Source organism: Oncorhynchus mykiss, chromosome 10 (assembly GCF_057628025.1).
Source record: "Oncorhynchus mykiss isolate SJ-2025 chromosome 10, ASM5762802v1, whole genome shotgun sequence".
Taxonomy (NCBI): Eukaryota; Metazoa; Chordata; class Actinopteri; order Salmoniformes; family Salmonidae; genus Oncorhynchus; species Oncorhynchus mykiss.
This window is the reverse complement of record NC_143031.1, coordinates 24,449,993-24,468,266: the sequence shown is the minus strand read 5'-3', so window position 1 is coordinate 24,468,266 and position 18,274 is coordinate 24,449,993. Positions and strand designations below refer to the sequence as shown.

The 18,274-nt window shown below is 43.5% G+C and overlaps 1 protein-coding gene across 6 annotated transcripts in view; it reads left to right on the top strand.

The window, feature by feature from the left end:
• The window catches only part of LOC110534869 (cell adhesion molecule 1), a 502,342-nt gene that overhangs the window by 376,827 nt on the left and 107,241 nt on the right, over positions 1 to 18,274 (top strand). For all 6 annotated transcript variants that reach the window (XM_036989933.2, XM_036989932.2, XM_036989931.2 and 3 more), the window contains 2 exons: positions 10,794 to 10,940; positions 17,795 to 17,947. In XM_036989933.2, the coding sequence (XP_036845828.2) occupies positions 10,794 to 10,940; positions 17,795 to 17,947 (300 nt within the window). The remainder of the gene's footprint in view (positions 1 to 10,793; positions 10,941 to 17,794; positions 17,948 to 18,274) is intronic.

Genomic DNA, 18,274 nt, shown 5'->3' with positions numbered 1-18,274 from the left:
ACAATAGACCCTACAAAACTAATCTGACATAACTGGATAGGTGTAACGAATACAGTGGCAACCTTGCTTTCACCCAATTAGATCAGTGATCATCTCAAGGTAGAACCTGCCTTGTGCATATCAACAGGGTCAAGTGCTCTACAAACAGTCCATTTACATTCCAATAACAGTCTAGCTACATTACCTAGTTATTGCCGGTTAGCTTTAGCAGGGTACAGCTCACCAAGGGGTGTGGCACAGTAAGAGCCTATCACTGCTCACTGCCTGTTTAATAGCCTGCTGTGTGCTAGCTAGCTCGAGCCCCTTCCATATGCAAACCCACTGGTCAATGGTTAATGCTAATTTGACACGGGTGCTATTTTCACTGACTGAACGTGCTGAGCGTGTACTGGGGGTCTACCGGGCCCTGGCTGCCGGACCCTCTACGCTCCCCTCTAAATAGAGGACAGGGCCAGTGAGGGCCCGGTGACCTTTCCAACCCAGCGGTGCGCTGCAGCCTTCAGCCAGCTGTCTATGACATGCTGCGCAGGTGGTCTTCTCCCAACTGCTGGTGCTCTCTCTCTCTGTCAGAGTGAACGGCAAAATATACCACACACACTGGCGCATACACATGCGGGTCTCTCTCTTTCTCTCACACACACACACACACACACACACACACACACACACAAACACAAACACACCTACTCAAATGTGTGCTCCACACTCAGACAAGTGCAGTAGAGCCTACACACACACACGGTAGACTAGTACAGATCATCCTCATCTGACAAGTTTAATCTAGGCCAGAATGATCAATGCTCTGTGCTAGCGCTTTTGAATTCCACTAATTAAATACAAAGATAATGTAACAGATCTGTTTGAACAAGTTATGCAAATGCTACAATAGTCTTTGGCTACATGACGGCATTCACAGAAAGCAAATGCACATCAAAGTGGGCCTACAGCAAAGCTAAAGTATGTTGCACATTTGCTTAGAATTAATGTATTTTATTGTTCAATCAATTCATTGAAGCATAGAAACAATAGCCGTCCTCCAATTACTATACGCATGTCCCTATTCCCATTATGGATCTATTAGACCAAGGTTTCCCAAACTCGGTAGTGCCCCCCCTCCTAAATGCATGTGTTGTTTTTTTTGACCTAGCACTACACAACTGATTCAAATGACTAACTCATCATCAAGCTTTGATTATTTGAATCAGCTGTGTAGGTGCTAGGGTCGAAAACCAAAATGCTCACTCAGTGGCAGACCCCAGGACTGAGTTTGGGAAACCCTGTATTAGACCATATCTATCTTGTTGTTTTACTTTCTGGTCAGCTGCATGCAGTGTTGAGCTTTCCCCAAATCACTCTTGGTGAGTACTGCTGTATTGCTAGGTTTTTGCTAAAGGTTCATCCAATATGCACACACATCTCTCCCATTGAATTTGACACGGTGGCTCCCCCTTGTGGCTCAGACACATGCACATCTATACATGTACAGTGCATTTGGAAAGTATTCAGACCCCTTGAATATTTCCACATTTTGTTACGTTACAACCTTATTCTAAAACAAGTCAAATAAAATCCCTCAGCAATCTACACACAATACCCCAATAATGACCAAGTGAAAACAGGTTGAGAAATGTTTGCTAATTTATAAAAACTAAAAACAAATACCTTATTTACATAAGTATTCAGACCTTTTTCTATGAGAAAAAGCATTGAAGGTCCCCAAGAAAACAGTGGCCTCCATCTGTACACCCGCACATTGACTCGGTACTGGTACCCCCTGTATATAGCTTTGTTATTGTTATTTTATTGTTGCTCTTTTATTTTTTTACTTTAGTTTATTTAGTAAATATTTTTCTTAACTGCATTGTTGGTTGAGGCCTTGTAAGTAACATTTCTACACCTGTTGTATTCGGAGCATGTGACAAATAAGATTTGATTTGATCATTTCTAAATTGAAGGAGTTTGGAACCACGAAGACTGTTCCTAGAGCTGGCTGCCCGGCCAAACTGAGCAATCGGGGGAGAAGGGCCTTGGTCAGGGAGGTCACCAAGAACCTGATGGCCACTCTAACAGAGCTCTAGAGTTCCTCTGTGGAGATGGGAGAACCTTCCAGAAGGACAACCATCTCTGCAGCACTCCACCAATCAGGCCTTTATGGTAGTGTTGCAGACGGAAGCCACTCCTCAGTAAAAGGCACATGACAGCCCGCTTGGAGTTTGCCAAAAGGCACCTTCTGCAGAGAAGAATTGGATGATGTCTCCAAATACAGCTGTGCCAAGCTTGTAGCGTCATGCCCAAGACAACTCTAGGCTGTAATCGATGTCAAAGGTGTTTCAACAAAGTACTGAGTGAAGGGTCTGAATATTTATGTAAATGTCATATCTAAAAAACTGTTTTTGCTTTGTCATTATGGGGTATTGCGTGTAGATTGAGGGGAAAAAAATATTGAATCCATTTTAGAATAAGGCTGTAACCTAACAGAATGTGGAAAAAGTAAAGGGGTCTGAATACTTTCCAAATGCACTGTGTGTCTGAAGTTTGGACACCTACTCATTCCATGGTTTTTCTAATTTTTACTATGTTCTACATTATAGAATAATAGTGAAGACATCAAAACCATGAAATAACACATATGGAATCATGCAGTAACCAGAAGAGTGTTGAACAAATCTAAATATATTTCAAAGTAACCACCCTTTGCCTTAATGACAGCTTTGCACACTCTTGGCATTCTCTCAACCAGCTTCATGAGGTAGTCACCTGGAATGCATTTCAATTAACAGGTGTGCCTTGTTAAAAGTTCATTTCTGGAATTTCTTTCCTTAATGAGTTTGAGCCAATCAGTTTTGTTGTGACAGGGTAAGATTGGTATACAGATGACAGCCCTTTTTGGTAAAATACCAAGTCCATATTACGTCATGAACAGCTGAAATAAGCAAAGAGAAATGACAATCCACCAGTACTTTAAGACATGAAAGTCAGTCAATCTGGAACATTTCAAGAACTTTGAAAGTTTCTTGAAGTGCAGTCGCAAAAACCATCAAGCGCTATGATGAGACCCAGAGTTACATATAATGCAGAGGATAAGTTCATTATTTATTTATTTTTTTATTTCACCTTTATTTAACCAGGTAGGCAAGTTGAGAACAAGTTCTCATTTACAATTGCGACCAGGCCAAGATAAAGCAAAGCAGTTCGACACATACAACGACACAGAGTTACACATGGAGTAAAACAAACATACATTCAATAATACAGTATAAACAAGTCTATATACGATGTGAGCAAATGAGGTGAGATAAGGGAGGTAAAGGCAAAAAGGCCATGGTGGCAAAGTAAATGCAATATAGCAAGTAAAACACTGGAATGGTAGATTTGCAGTGGAAGAATGTGCAAAGTAGAAATAAAAATAATGGGGTGCAAAGGAGCAAAATAAATAAATAAATACAGTAGGGAAAGAGGTAGTTGTTTGGGCTAAATTATAGGTGGGCTATGTACAGGTGCAGTAATCTGTGAGCTGCTCTGACAGTTGGTGCTTAAAGCTAGTGAGGGAGATAAGTGTTTCCAGTTTCAGAGATTTTTGTAGTTCGTTCCAGTCATTGGCTGCAGAGAACTGAAAGGAGAGGCGGCCAAAGAAAGAATTGGTTTTGGGGGTGACCAGAGAGATATACCTGCTGGAGAGCGTGCTACAGGTGGGTGATGCTATGGTGACCAGCGAGCTGAGATAAGGGGGGACTTTACCTAGCATGGTCTTGTAGATGACATGGAGCCAGTGGGTTTGGCGACGAGTATGAAGCGAGGGCCAGCCAACGAGAGCATACAGGTCGCAATGGTGGGTAGTATATGGGGCTTTGGTGACAAAACTGATTGCATTGTGATAGACTGCATCCAATTTGAGTAGGGTATTGGAGGCTATTTTGTAAATGACATCGCCGAAGTCGAGGATCGGTAGGATGGTCAGTTTTACAAGGGTATGTTTGGCAGCATGAGTGAAGGATGCTTTGTTGCAAAATAGGAAGCCAATTCTAGATTTAACTTTGGATTGGAGATGTTTGATGTGGTTCTGGAAGGAGAGTTTACAGTCTAACCAGACACCTAGGTATTTGTAGTTGTCCACGTATTCTAAGTCAGAGCCGTCCAGAGTAGTGATGTTGGACAGGTGGGCAGGTGCAGGCAGCGCTCGGTTGAAGAGCATGCATTTAGTTTTACTTGTATTTAAGAGCAATTGGAGGCCACGGAAGAAGAGTTGTATGGCATTGAAGCTTGCCTGGAGGGTTGTTAACACAGTGTCCAAAGAAGGGCCATAAGTATACAGAATGGTGTCGTCTGCGTAGAGGTGGATCAGAGACTCACCAGCAGCAAGAGCGACATCATTGATGTATACAGAGAAGAGAGTCGGTCCAAGAATTGAACCCTGTGGCACCCCCATAGAAACTCCCAGAGGTTCGGACAACAGACCCTCCGATTTGACACACTGAACTCTATCAGAGAAGTAGTTGGTGAACCAGACGAGGCAATCATTTGAGAAACCAAGGCTGTCGAGTCTGCCGATGAGGATGTGGTGATTGACAGAGTCGAAAGCCTTGGCCAGATCAATGAATATGGCTGCACAGTAATGTTTCTTATCGATGGCGGTTAAGATGTCGTTTAGGTACTTGAGCGTGGCTGAGGTGCACCCATGACCAGCTCTGAAACCAGATTGCATAGCAGAGAAGGAATGGTGAGATTCGAAATGGTCGGTAATCTGTTTGTTGACTTGGCTTTTGAAGACCTTAGAAAGGCAGGGTAGGATAGATATAGGTCTGTAGCAGTGTGGGTCAAGAGTGTCCCACCCCTTTGAAGAGGGGGATGACCGCAGCTGCTTTCCAATCTTTGGGAATCTCAGACGACACGAAAGAGAGGTTCAACAGGCTAGTAATAGGGGTGGCAACAATTTCGGCAGATCATTTTAGGAAGAAAGGGTCCAGATTGTCTAGCCCGGCTGATTTGTAAGGGTCCAGATTTTGCAGCTCTTTCGGAACATCAGCTGACTGGATTTGGGAGAAGGAGAAATGGGGAAGGCTTGGGCGAGTTGCTGTGGGGGGTGCAGTGCTGTTGACCGGGGTAGGAGTAGCCAGGTGGAAAGCATGGCCAGCCGTAGAAAAATGCTTATTGAAATTCTCAATTATAGTGGATTTATCAGTGGTAACAGTGTTTCCTATCTTCAGTGCAGTGAGCAGCTGGGAGTAGGTGTTCTTATTCTCCATGGACTTTAGTGTCCCAGAACTTTTTTGAGTTAGTGTTGCAGGAAGCAAATTTCTGCTTGAAAAAGCTAGCCTTGGCTTTTCTAACTGCCTGTGTATAATGGTTTCTAGCTTCCCTGAGCAGCTACATATCACGGGGGCTGTTCGATGCTAATGCAGAACGCCATAGGATGTTTTTGTGTTGGTTAAGGACAGTCAGGTCTGGGGAGAACCAAGGGTCTGTTCCTGGTTCTAAATTTCTTGAATGGGGCATGCTTATTTAAGATGGTTAGGAAGACATTTAAAAAAAATAACCAGGCATCCTCTACTGACGGGATGAGATCAATATCCTTCCAGGATACCCCGGCCAGGTCGATTAGAAAGGCCTGCTCGCTGAAGTGTTTCAGGGAGCGTTTGACAGTGATGAGTGGAGGTCGTTTGACCGCTGACCCATTACGGATGCAGGCAATGAGGCAGTGATCGCTGAGATCTTGGTTGAAGACAGCAGAGGTGTATTTAGAGGGCAAGTTGGTTTGGATGATATCTATGAGGGTGCCCGTGTTTAAGACTTTGGAGAGGTATCTGGTAGGTTCATTGATAACCAGAACAGCAATGGACAAGGCATATTGACATTAAGGAGAGGCATGCTTAGTCGAGTGATCAAAAGGGTCCACTGAGTAGTGAGGTTGGTTAGGGTCACGGCGATTCAGACAGCTAGCCGGGCCATCGGTAGCAAGCTAGCATAGGATGGAGGTCTGTTTTTAGCCACCTCGTGCATTTCCGTCGGTAGGATTAGTGGGGTTCCATGTGGTAGCGGGGATCAATCCAATTCACAAAAAAAAAACAATAGATATAGTTATAGAGGCCCAAGGGAGAAAAAAAATGTCCGATAGGTCTATTCAGATAGCAGCCGATAAGACAGCTAACGATTAGCGGACCGCAGAAGGGCTTTCAGGTAACGTCGCGACGGAGGAGCCAGCCGGATAACTCCCTCGGGTAGATAACGTTGGTAGTCCAGTTGTGAAGGCCCGGTGGGGCTCCGCGTTGGCAGTAAAACAGGTCCGGATAGATGATTGTAGCCCAGGAGTGACTGATGGAACTCTTCAGCTGGCTAGCTCCGGAATAATTGATGTTTGCTCCGGAATCGACGTAAGCCGATAGTCACACGGATAGCAGCTAGCTAACAGTTATAAATGTCCAGAGTTAGCGGTTGAAATCCGGGGACATGGAGAGAAAAATAGGTCCGGTATGTACCGGTCCGAGCCGCGCCATACAAAACTGGCGATAGATTTTTGAGCTAAAGGATAGCCGATGACCACAAACCGTGGTTAGCTGAATACCAACGATTAGCCAGTAAAGAAGCTAACTAGCTTCTGATTAGCTTCTGGTTAGCTTCAGGATAGCTTCTGGCTAGCTTCTGGATTAGTTTCTGGCTAGCTTCTGGCTAGCTTCGGGTTAGCTTCTATGGAGGATTACAGATTTGAGGTAAATAATACTTTCTTTTTTTTTAAATATAAATTGGTGAGGCGGGTTGTAGGAGAGTGTTTTGAAGATGAGTTTATGGAAAATAAAAAATATATAAAAAGGTATGCGAAGAAAGTTGTAAATAGATATATATATACGGGACATGACAAGACGAGGACAAAAGACGTGTGACTGCTATGCCATCTTGGAGCCAGTAGATTAGAGTTACCAGCTCCAGAAATCGGCAATTAACTGCACCTCAGATTGCACCTGACAGAGTTCAAATAACAGACTCATCTCAACAGCAACTGTTTAGAGGAGACTGTGTGAATCAGGCCTTCATTGTCAAATTGCTGCAAAGAAACCACTACTAATGGACACCAATATGATGAAGAGACTTGCATGGGCCAAGCAATGGACATTAGACCGGTGGCAATCTGTCCAAATTTGAGATTTTTGGTTCCAACCGCCATGTCTTTGTGAGATGCAGAGTAGGTGAACGGAATGTGTGGTTCCCACCGCGATGAGTTGTTATGGTGCTTTGCCGGTGACACTGTCTGTGATTTCAAGGCAAACTTAACCAGCATGTATAAGGCTGTATAAGGACTATTTGACCAAGAAGGAGAGTGATGGAGTGCTGCATCAGATGACCTGGCCTCCACAATCACCCAGCCTCAACCCAATTGAGATGGTTTGGGATGAGTTTGACCGCAGAGTGAAGGAAAAGCAGCCAAGTGCTCAGCATATTTTGGGAGCCCTTCAAGGCTGTTGGAAAAGCATTCCTCATGAAGCTTGTTGAGTGAATGCCAAGAGTGTGCAAAGCTGTCATCAAGGCAAAGGGTGGCAACTTTGAAGAATCTAAAATATGTTTTAAAAAAGTAGGCTACTACATTATTCCATATGTGTTATTTCATAGTTTTGATATCTTCACTATTATTCTACAATGTAGAAAATAGTAAAAGTAAAGAAAAACCCTTGAATGAGTAGGTGTGTCCAAACTTTCGACTGGTACTGTATGTTGAGCTGTAGCTCGGTCCCAGCTGTAGGCAAGGCTATGGGATTTATCCAACTCTCTCTACTAGATTGGTTCGTTGTTGTGCCAAACATGTGTGTTAGTAGATGCACACAAGGATAGTTAGAGGAGTTGCCAAGGCACGTGCAGATCGAGACTATTTGATATTCTGAGAATGATTGATCAAAATATCTGGGCACTTAAGGCATGTGACATGTAGTTTTTGAATGCAGTTTCTGACATGAGATATTTAGTATTATCATAACTATTTGTGTTGCAGTGTCATCTCTTTTTGTTTGGTAACCACCTGCTGATATTCTCATTTGACTTGTTTAATTTGATCTAATTACATTTCCTAAATAAGGAACCATAATAAGAGCCATTGCTACTATGATTTTATCAACATTATACCAGATTAGGCTAATGTAGCTGTTGGTAGTGACTCGATAAGATTGACATTTTCTGGATGACATCTTTGCACGTTTGATGTTGTCGTTAATGAGCGCCTTCCCTCGTAAGTATTCCCCCCTTACAATTCATGTTTTAGTGTTTGTTTACCAGTGGAAGAACAATTAACCAAATTAACACTACCCAGGTTTTAAACTCCTAGCCCAACATAGAAGAGACTACATTTAGCAGCATCACCATGGCGATACCCACTGTACTAGATACCCACTGTACTAGTTTAGCATATTAGCATATTGTATAAGCCTATTAGCATATCATATGCGCCTAACATGTTAGCATTTATGAGCATAATAGCATATCATTCGAGCCAAGTATATTAGCATATTGGCCAAGTATGTTAGCATAGCATATTAGCATATATCCAATAACGGCCCTCCTTATTGAAAAGTAGGCTGAATTCACTTCTTTCAAGTGGAGAGTGTGGCTTGTTCTCATATGGTTCATTTGTTTTCAGGGCTGTTTGGGGTATCAGGGTATTGTTTGGCAGGCTTATTTTAAATCCTGTTTGTTAAGCTGTCTGTCCTTATCTGTCGACATTTGAGGAGGCGATTGCGTTCTTCCCCATCCTCTTTAAATGACAGGGATGTTTAGAGGTGCATGTCAACTGAGGCATGGACATTTGCAGGTTGCCCCACCGCGCAAGTCACAGTCCAATCATGCTCCTTCTATTAACTCCTCGGCTAGGGAACAATACATATACAGTTGAAGTCGGAAGTTTACATACACCTTAGCCAAATACATTTAAACTGTTTTTCACAATTCCTGACATTTAATCCTAGTCAAAAGTCCCTGTCTTAGGTCAGTTAGGATCACTACTTTATTTTAAGAATGTGAAATGTCAGAATAATAGTAGAGATTATTATTTATTTAAGCTTTTATTTCTTTGGTTGGGATGGTGTTCTTCAGCTTGCAAGCGTTCCCCTTTTTTTTCCCAAACATAACAATGGTCATTATGGCCAAAGAGTTCTATTTTTGTTTCATCAGACCAGAGAACATTTCTCCAAAATGTACGATCTTTGTCCCCATGTGCGGTTGCAAACCGTAGTTTTTTGTGTCAGTTTTGGAGCAGTGGCTTCTTCCTTGCTGAGCGGCTTTTCAGGTTATGTCGATATAGGACTAATTTTACTGTAGATATAGATGCTTTTGTACCCATTTCTTCCAGTATCTTCACAATGTCCTTTGCTGTTGTTCTGTGATTGATTTGCACTTTTCGCACCAAAGTACGATCATCTCTAGGAGACAGAACGCGTCTCCTTCCTGAGCGGTATGATGGCTGCTTGGTCCCATGGTGTTTATACCTGCGTACTGTTGTTTGTACAGATGAACATGGTATCTTCAGGCGTTTGGAAATTGCTCCCAAGGATGAACCATCATTTTTTTGCAAAGTTGTTGGCTGAATTCTTTTGATTTTCCCATGATGTCAAGCAAAGAGGCACTGAGTTTGAAGGTAGGCCTTGGAATACATCCACAGGTACACCTCCAATTGACTCAAATGATGTCAATTAGCATATCAGAAGCTTCTAAAGCCATGACATCATTTTCTGGAATTTTCCAAGCTGTTTAAAGACACAGTCAACTTAGTGTATGTAAACTTCTGACCCACTGGAATTGTGATACAGTTATAAGTGAAATAATCTGTCTGTAAACAATTGTTGGAAAAAGAACTTGTGTCATGCACAAAGTAGATGTCCTAACCGACTTTCCAAAACTATAGTTTGTGAACAAGACATTTGTGGAGTGGTTGAAAAACAAGTTTTAATGACTCCAACCTAAGTGTACGTAAACTTCAACTGTATAATATGTTTTTATTTAAGCTACGCATCAAGGAGGCAAGAGATTAATCTTGGAGAAGATGATAATCAAAAATCTCTCTCCTGACTTTAATGAAGTAGCTTAAATCCATGTATGAAGTCTTCCATTGCCCTGTGATAGGGTCTGCCGTCACCCACAAGGTCAGGCATCAGGAGCAACCTTTACCAGCTCGCTCATAAAGCACATTCACACACACACACACAGTCCTGTACAGCTAACCTTGTGGGGACACACAATTCAGTCCGATTCGAAATCCTATTTTCCCTAACCCTTAAAACTAACCTGTACTCTTACCCTAACCTTAACCATAACCCTAAAACCTAACCTTGGTTCCTAACCTTAACCCTAAAACTAACCCTAGCTCCTAACCCTAAACTTAATTCTAACACTAATTCTAACCTTAACCCTAAACCCTCTACAAATAGCATTTGACCTTGTGGGGCCCAACACAATGTCCCCAGTTGGTAAAAAAAATAAAATATCCCCACTCTTCCTTGCGGTTGTTATGGACTGAAGGGCTTATTTTGAATTATAACTTGGGATACATATCATGTTGGCATTGATCTCTTACAAGTATTGGCAAATGGTAGTACCACCGGAATTCATTCCATACTTGGGATCACATGTTTGCAAACCAAATTGTGCTCGCTCAGATATATTTTCATACCATTTCAGCACAGTTCCTGCAACTATGGTGGATGTGTAACCAGGCTGAGTACAGCTTGGCTTGGCTCGGTTCAGCTCAGTGGTGTGAAAAACTATACTGCACACAGCCTGGCAGTTGTAATGACTACTGTGTGTCTGTCTGTGCCTTCCAGTCCAGAGTCAGAACCTGGTGACAGACAATGTGGAGGTGATGGAGGGTGATGTGGCCGTCATCAGCTGCAGGGTGAAGAACAACGACGATTCTGTCATCCAGCTCCTCAACCCCAACAGACAGACCATCTACTTCAGAGACGTCCGACGTGAGTACCACACACACACACACACACACACACACACACACACACACACACACACACACACACACACAGAGGCTGGCATGCACACGGACACAAACTTATACATACACACACCTTAAAAATAGATTGGCCTACTAGTTCTACACAGACGGACATACACATACTTTCACATCAACTCTACAATAATATTTTGGTCCACTTCAGAGACTTACAGATGTTATTAGTACTTTCCACTGGTTGGAAAATACTAAATATGCCCACACACACAAACATAAAGTATAGCCCTAATGGTCTCACACTTTTGCAGTAAGTCCTCAAGTCCTCCTTCTGTCCTTCTTCAGCGATGAGGCGTGAGCACGCACACACACACACACACACACACACAGAGAAGCAGCCACATCAGAAGGGCTCCCATCTGTCTTTGATGGATACAACGTTCTGTCCCTCCCTCCCATCCTACCACCACAAACTATTCCTCACTCACCCACACTCTCTTTCACACACATATACACAGACACACTGCCAGGTCCTCAGGATCCCCCTGGCATACATAAATCGTGCCTCGTGTTTTTCTGTTTCGCTGGGGCACCAAATACCAAGCCCACAGCTGGCTGTCAAGGGCATCTCTTCTTCCGACGGGGCGCCTTGATCTCTTGTGATCTTTTCCAGAGAACATTCGGGCATTTCACTGCAGCTGCACTTCTTAATTATAGCGTGGCTCTTCTACCAGCCTCCCTGAATATCATATTGGGCCGCTCCAACTGAAATCCATATTGGGGAAAAAAGGAGGGAGATAGAGGAGAGAGCTTTGACATTGACATCCTAGTTGCGGAAAAGCTCAGCGGTAGCATGTTTCTCCATTGCATCTGAAATTAATGTGACCCCACTTCAAGGGAGCGGTTGGAGCCGGGTGTGGATGAGGGCTCCTCCCCAGCGTGGCCCTCTGCACACAAAGTGAGCACACACACATGTTTTCATGCTCCTTCATACACACACACACACACATATACTGTAGGCACACTCGGCGAGTTAAGAGGCACACACACACTTTTGCACTGGCACTCAGAGTGAAGAGGCAGACACTTGAAACCTGTGTAGTGGGTGGACGCCAGTCCTTTTGAAGACCAGAGACCACGTGTGTAAGGATTCCGCTGGGCCCCGGACGGTACCTGTCTGAAAGTAGCCTGTGCATTACCAAAGGACACCTTTACCTTACCTTTACCACCACCCGCTCCCAATCTTTTAATGAGGACATCACCTCCATATCCTCTGTGTTTTCAAAGCACTGACCTCGTCATTAACAGGTCCACAGCCGCCAAGCCAAAAAGGTCACCCTCTAATCTCTCCGCCGCTCTCCTTATCATTAAAAGGTGTCTCTCTCCGGCAACGTTTAAAAGTGAGATGACGAAAACAGCATGGAGCCAGCTAAAGGGCAAGAAGATGGTTGGGCGCCACAAATCCCTTTTCCATGTGTGTGTGTGTGTGTGTATCGTGTGTGCATGTGTGTGGTGGGAGTCTGTGTGAAGAGCCAAATTACCCTCACCCACCTACCCTTTCCCTCTCTCACTCCTTAATAAAACTTTGATGGGCTTCTCTCAAAAAGTAGCCAGGCCTGCTAATCAGAATTGATTGCCGCCACTTAAGAAGAAGCCAGAAGCTCATCTCAATGAAACCAGGGAGAAACAACACAACTGAGATATGGAGAGGGAGAAAGATGGAAGAAAATAATAACCCATTGCAGCCATAAAAGTTTTGTTTATCTCATCTTTATTTTTTCGCTCTGCTCTGAATTGCAGTTTATTTCCCCCCTTTTGTGTTTAAAGTCAGCTTCATTTCAATGCAGGACTCAATGGATATGGCCGTGTGTGTTTGTGCAGTCTTTTGTCCCCCATCACCCGTTTCCTCGATGGTGCCGAACGAACCTTTGGCTATTTGCGATAACACGAAAATAAGCAATGTATATTCAACACCACTTTAGGCGACTGTCCACCCCTCAAATGGAGTTGAGTGGAGAAAAAAAAATTCCATTGTCCACTTTGATCTGACTCAGGAAAATGAATTAGAAATCTTGAAAATAAAGTTTTATCTGTTTTATTATTTCATATTATTTTAAACATAAGTAAGATCACTTGATTTGTGAGATAACTTGGGGCCTTCTGATACGATATTATTAACTAAATAGCTGTATGTTTTTTTAATACTATAGCTTGCTATGTGAATCTGTGAATAAGATTTAAAGAAAGCCTTTATTTTCATAGAAAGGCTGATTGTTTGGTTGTAGAGAGGCTGTATGAAGAAGATGGACTTTAGTTTTCACAATCTAATTCAAGACCATCATGGAAATGAAACATATACATCCCGGAAATTAAATGGATGAGGTACAAATATTTATCAAACTCTCTGCCTTGTGTGGCTCTTAAAACAAATAAATGAGCTCGTTTTGAAACCCCTATAGCTACTATATTCAAGTATAAATCAGCAGGAATAGGATACTGCTGTGTTTTGAGACGTGCATGGCGCTCCTCCCTTCTTTTTCTTCTTTGTGGCTGTTTTTGTCCCTGTTCCTAGCCACTGTGAATCTTATTCCCACGTTTTGTTTAAGTGTTTGTTGCCTCAGAGGTCTTTCCATGGTCACTGCATTTTCTTGCCCAATTTTGTCTTTCCTTGTGTTTGTACCTTCCAAAAAAGACATTACCTGCATAGGAGGTTTGTGGCACCTTAATTGGGAGGACAGGCACATGGTAATGGCTGGAGTGGAATCAGTGGAATGGTATCAAATACATCAAACAATATGTTTGATGCCATTCAATTTGCTCCGTTCCAGTCACTATTATGAGCCAAACTCCCCTCAGGAGTCTCCAATGATTACCTGAGAAACGCTATGCCAAACTAAAGGAATTAAAATAACAAAATCAACATCGAAAGACATATTCAGTTTGTTTTCTTGAGTGGAATTGCTTTCTACTACTAGTGCCTTTGTTTTTCCTGAAACTCACCCCATTGGACATCACTGCTGCGTGTCCAATCCCGGGCTCCCCCACAGTAAGCTGGATGCTGCGAGCGGGCGCCGTTGTTGTGTCGTCATGGGGGACAACCTCCTGGGGCATGGCGGGCCGCTGTTGAGTCCTCACATGGCCACGCTTGTGTCCAGAACCAGCACCACTGCGCTAAAGCAGGGCCATGTTCCTTGTTGGACACAGAGCTGATGTCGTCAAGCACTAATGCTGTTTTTCACTCCAACAAATGGATCAGTATTCAGTTTCTCACCACCTCCAATTCTGTCTGTTTTTTTTGCCCAAAACCACATTTGTGTTGTTGATATACACTATATATACAAAAGTATGTGGACACCCCTTCAAATTAGTGGATTCGGCTATATCAGCTACACTTGTTGCTAACAGGTGTATAAAATCGAGCATACAGCCATGCAATCTCCATAGACAAACACTGGCATTAGAATGGCCTAACTGAAGAGCTCTGTGACTTTCAATGTGGAACCGTCATAGGATATCAAGTCAGTTTGCCAAATTTCTTCCCTGCTAAAGCTGCCCCGGTCAACTGTAAGTGATGCTATTGTGAAGTGAAACATCTAGGAGCAACAACGGCTCAGCCGCGAGGTGGTAGGCCACACAAGCTCACAGAACGGGACCGGCGAGTGTTGAAACGCATAGCGCCCTAAAAATCATCTGCCCTCGGTTGCAACACTCACTATCAAGTTCCAAACTGCCTCTGGAAGCAATATCAGCACAATAACTGTTCGGCGGAAACTTCATGAAATGGGTTTCCATGGCCGAGCAGCCGCACACAAGCCTAACATCACCATGCACAATGCCAAGTGTTGGCTGGAGTGGTGTAAAACTTGCCGCCATTGGATTCTGGAGCAGTGGAAATGCATACTCTGGAGTGATGTATCACCATCTGGAAGTCCAATGGGCAAATCTGGATTTGGCGGATGCCAGAAGAACGCTACCTGCCGAATGCATAGTGCCAACTGTAAAGTTTGGTGGAGGAGGAATAATGGTCTGAGGCTGTTTTTCATGGTTCAGGCTAGGCCCCTTAGTGCCAGTGAAGGGAAATCTTAACGCTACAGCATATAATGACATTCTAGACGATTCTGTGCTTCCAACTTTGTGGCAACAGTTTGGGGAAGGACCTTTCCTGTTTCAGCATGACAATGCCTTCTACAAAAAAAGCGAGGTCCATACAGAAATGGTTTGTCGAGATTGGTGTGGAAGAACTGGACTTGCCTGCACAGAGCCCTGACCTCAACCCCATTGAACGCCTTTGGGGTGAATTGTTAATGCCGACTGCGAGCCTGGCATAATCCCCCAAAATCAGTGCCCAACCTCACTTATGCTCTTCTGGCTGAATGGAAGCAACTCCCCGCAGCAATGTTGCAACATCTGGTGGAAAGCCTTCCCCAGAAGAGCGGAGGCTGTTATAGCAGCAAAAGAGGGACAAACTCCATATTAATGCCCATGATTTTGGAATGAGATGTTTGACGAGCAGGTGCCCACATACTTTTGGTCATGTAGTGGAGATATACACTTACAGTATATTAACACAACAACAAGATATAGCATGTTAAAGGAGGCAATGTATGCAATGTATGCATTGAGCATACAGTATACCACAATGGACTGGAGGCCATTTTTCAAATACCCACAGTACACCAGACTTTAGTGCCATTATGAACATTATCGGTGTTGACATAATGCTTTAATCATTCCTATTGGTGTCCACCTAACGCCGAGTCTCACAACAGATTACCAGCAGTTTAGCCCGTGATGCCTCGCATTGGAGTGTTTTAATCCCAGCACATTCTTCAAATCAATACATTTAATTTAATCATTAGTGTCAGGCTGCCCCTTGCACTGACAGGCCTAACCCTGCTTTCAAGTCAGCCACTTTAATTAGTCACACATTATCTGTGTGTAACGTTAGCCTCTGTTGTGTTCACCCACTGCTAACAGAGGAGCCAAGCATAATGACTACTGGCACCAAAGTTAGCGGTTAGCGTTGAAAAGTAGCATAGGTAAGTAACCTAGTAATTAAAGTAATTGAGTTAAGAAGTTGGGACACAAGAATAGCTTTGCAAAATGGAGTTGAATGTTGAGGAGTTATGTTTTGATTGGACTTCAATCTTGGGCCCACATGCTAAAAATAGAGCTCTCCTTTGAACATTTGTCACTTACTCATTTGTCACTTACTCTGAATTCACACACTTGTTAGCTATTCTGTTTGTTGTTCTCTTCTGATATTCCAAGACCACCACCCTGGCAGCAGGACCAAAGACATTAGCGATGAGTTGGCACGGCAACATGTTTAACCCCTTCTCCTTTTGCACCATGTGGCTTGTCTTTGTGGGAGTAAGGGGAGACGAGTGGAATCGAGATGGGGTCTTCTGATGAGGGGCCACGTGGCTACTCCGAGGTGCTGGGGGGGTCGGGAAGGTCGAGGATTAACTCAAGGAAAAAGGGTGGATGGCAGCGGAGATGGAGCCACGCTCTGTGTTTCTTTGCTTCTCCACTCCCTCCACAGCAGCAGAACCAGAGAGAAGGCTGACAGCCTTGCTTTCTCTCTTCCTCTTTTCCCCCCTCACTCGCTCTTTCTTTCTCTCTTCCTCTTTTCCCCCCTCACTCGCTCTCTTGCTTTCTCTCTTCCTCTTTTCCCCCCTCACTCGCTCTCTTGCTTTCTCTCTTTTTGCATAAAAGTGAAAGAGCACAGCTAACCAGCTGGAACGCAGAACAATCAGCTTCACCCCCCATCACTATCACAATCCTGGCTTTCATGTGCTCGCCGCCGCTAACTGTAATAATCCCAGATGATTTCTTCATTTAGTTATTTGTTTCCGTCTATGTAGTTATGTATTAATGCTACCTCTTTTTTCTTGTTGCTTTTGCTCCTTTGAACTGGGATGCTGCGGGTGAGAATAAATGTGGTGTGGGGAGAAAAGAAGACACAGAGAGCAGTAAATGGCTGCTGTCGATCTGTCAGAGGTGGTGGGGAGGCTTTCATCTGAACCAGACATTGGGATTCTCCATTGCGTTTGCCAGGCAAAACAACTCCCTAATGGATTGCTCATTATTCTGCGTGTGTGTGTCACCACATATTCCTGTTTTAATTAGAAACAAAAAAAAAGTTTTAAGTGAGAAAAGAAAGGAAATTCACATGAGCCCCACAATGCCTACTTCACCCATGCTCTACCAATGTTTTCCAGCACACAGCTTTGACCTACTATAGTAGCTTTATTGGGCTATTGTACTTCAAGAAATATGTAGGGAAATTGCTTAGGATTCAAATGTTCTCAAAGATTAGATGAATTTCAACAAAGAAAGGAAATTATGATAAATGGCGAGAGACTGTTTTAGGGTGCATTAAACAAAGATCACCTGGCATCAATATGAGTTTTTCCCAGCTGTATTCAGCACAGTTTAAAGTCACAATCTATGATGGTGCTCCAAAGTGTCAAAGCATACACATGACCTCAGAATGTCGACCATACCAGTATTCTTTAGTTCTGCGCATGTTACCAAGAATACTTAAGATTCACCTGAGGAGATTTGTTGTGTTCTTTAAGTTTGTTAAACTCAAGAGAACATTTTAAGGTATGTGCAATACTCCCAGATAGAGCACCCAGCTCACTCTTCCAAAGCAAATGAAAAATATACTCAGATGAGTTTGTGAGGGACAACAACAAAAATGTGTACTGTTGGGGGTACTCAATGACTGGAGTTGGGAAACACTGCCATAGTCAATGCATGGACAATGACTATGGTACCCTCTTTTGACCCCCCCCCCCCCCCCCTTATCTCCCTTACTCTTTCTCTCCCTATCTCTCTTTCTTTGATCCCCAGCCCTGAAAGATGCTCGCTTCCAGCTGGTCAACTTCTCGGACAATGAGCTGCGGGTGTCTCTGTCCAATGTGAGCCTGTCGGATGAGGGGAGATACGTGTGCCAGCTCTACACGGACCCCCCACAGGAGGCCTATGCAGACATCACTGTGCTGAGTATGACTACACACACACACCACACACAATGTTTGTTGAGGGGGAAAATGTCTTAGACTGTCTACGTTGACATTCATTATTGAAAACACACACACACACACACACACACTAGTGATACACGAGTTTACCCATAACCGGCAATCCCTGAGGTTATATCCACGGTACGGGTGGGTTTAGGGTCTACAAATATTGTTTGGATGAAGGGTGGGCGGATTGAATAAAGAGAAAACAATGTATTAAAAATCCATAAATGTATCAGTCTTGTGCAATTCATATCTATATGCTACATTTAGGTTTGCGGGTGGGTGCGGGTGAACAAACAGCCAT